The 1,486-nt window shown below is 47.4% G+C and overlaps 1 protein-coding gene across 1 annotated transcript in view; it reads left to right on the top strand.

Annotated features, from left to right (window-relative positions):
- DYRK4 (dual specificity tyrosine phosphorylation regulated kinase 4) overlaps positions 1-1,486 on the top strand; it is a 63,924-nt gene that overhangs the window by 34,409 nt on the left and 28,029 nt on the right. Inside the window, exon 9 of the mRNA XM_006172053.1 lies at positions 81-244. Coding sequence (XP_006172115.1) covers positions 81-244 — 164 coding nt within the window. The remainder of the gene's footprint in view (positions 1-80; positions 245-1,486) is intronic.

Here is a 1,486-nt window from a genome sequence, read left to right as displayed (position 1 = left end):
GGAATGCCGTCACCTGTACCTGTACCAGGCCAATCCCCATGTTGGCTCATTAACTGACAACTGTAGTGTTTTCCACACAGAGGCCCTAAAGCTTTTTAAGGATCAGCTGTCTCCTTATGAGCAAAGTGAAATCCTGGGCTACACAGAGCTGTGGTTCCTGGGACTTGATGCTGAGAAGCTCAACGTGACTCCTGAGAAATTCAGCAAGACAAGTTTTGACGACGAACATGGATCCTATATGAAGGTGATGGGAGAAAGGGTCATGGCCACTTGAGGGGGTTTGAGGGTACAAGATAGACTGAAAAGTCACAGGATTTGATGCTGACACATCAGGGACTAGATATCCTCAAGGATTCTAGTAAGTGTTAAACCAAAGAAATGCCATGATTTGGGACCAGCAGGTGGCATGGTGGTTAAAGCACTGGACTTTCACGTGGTTAACCGTGATTCAAGTCCTGGACCCAGAGACTTGAAAATTATGCCAGGCAGGGCCCAGCAGATAGTATAGTGGTTATATTGCTGGACTCCCACATGGACAAACATGGTTCAAATCCCAAACCTGGTGGCTTGAGACTCACATCAGGTACATGTGTGCTCATGCCCAAGATCCCAAGAGGAGAATGGAGAAGAAGGGATTGTGGTGTGGCCTCCCCTATGGGAGGTGAATTCTCACTTTCCCTCTCTCTGTCTCTTTCTCTCTCTCTCTAGTGGGCACATGTGCCCTAAGGCAAAAATCTCAAAGAAAAGAAAAGAAAATCAAGCCAGGCATGTGTGCATACATATCCAGAATCCTGAGAGGAGAATGGAGAAGAAGGGATTATGGCATATCCATTCCTCCGGGGGGATAATTTCTCACTTTCCCTCTCTCTGTCTCTCAAGTGAGCACACATGCCCTATGGCAATAAACCTAATTTTTTTTTTTTTGGAGAGGTTTTCGCTATAGGGCGTGTGCGCTCACCAGACAGACAAAGAGAGACATAGAGACAGAAAGTGAGACATCACCCCCCAGGGGGGATGGTCACGCCACAATCCCCTCTCCTCCATTCTCCCCTCGGGATCCTGGGCATGCATGCACACGCGCCCGGCGTGAGCTTTAAGCCACCGGGTCCGGGATGCGAACCGCAGTCGACCACGTGGGGGTCCATCGACACAGCCATTACGCCAACTGCTGGTTCCCAATAAACCTAATTTTAAAAATGGTCAAAAATGGGAAAAGATGCGATTGAATATGCAAAATACTCTGCTGGTTTTCTCCAAAGTATTTGGGGTAACAAGTTTGCATCCTGGATGGATCCCAGAGGCTCTTTTGCACAGTTCTAGGCCCACTGGAAAAGCCAAATGGGAATTAGAAGCAGGTCTCTTCCATACAAGCCCACACATAGACCCTTATCTAACATAGTAGTTGTCATTTCCTCCACAGACAAAACCGTTTTTGTCACTATAGTTCCTGCATATAGTCCAAAATCGATCCCGACAACTTCTCTTT

This window comes from Tupaia chinensis, unplaced genomic scaffold (assembly GCF_000334495.1).
Source record: "Tupaia chinensis unplaced genomic scaffold, TupChi_1.0 Scaffold150288_1, whole genome shotgun sequence".
NCBI classification, from domain to species: Eukaryota; Metazoa; Chordata; class Mammalia; order Scandentia; family Tupaiidae; genus Tupaia; species Tupaia belangeri.
Note: the sequence above shows the minus strand (reverse complement) of the source record. Positions and strands in the feature narration are given on the sequence as shown.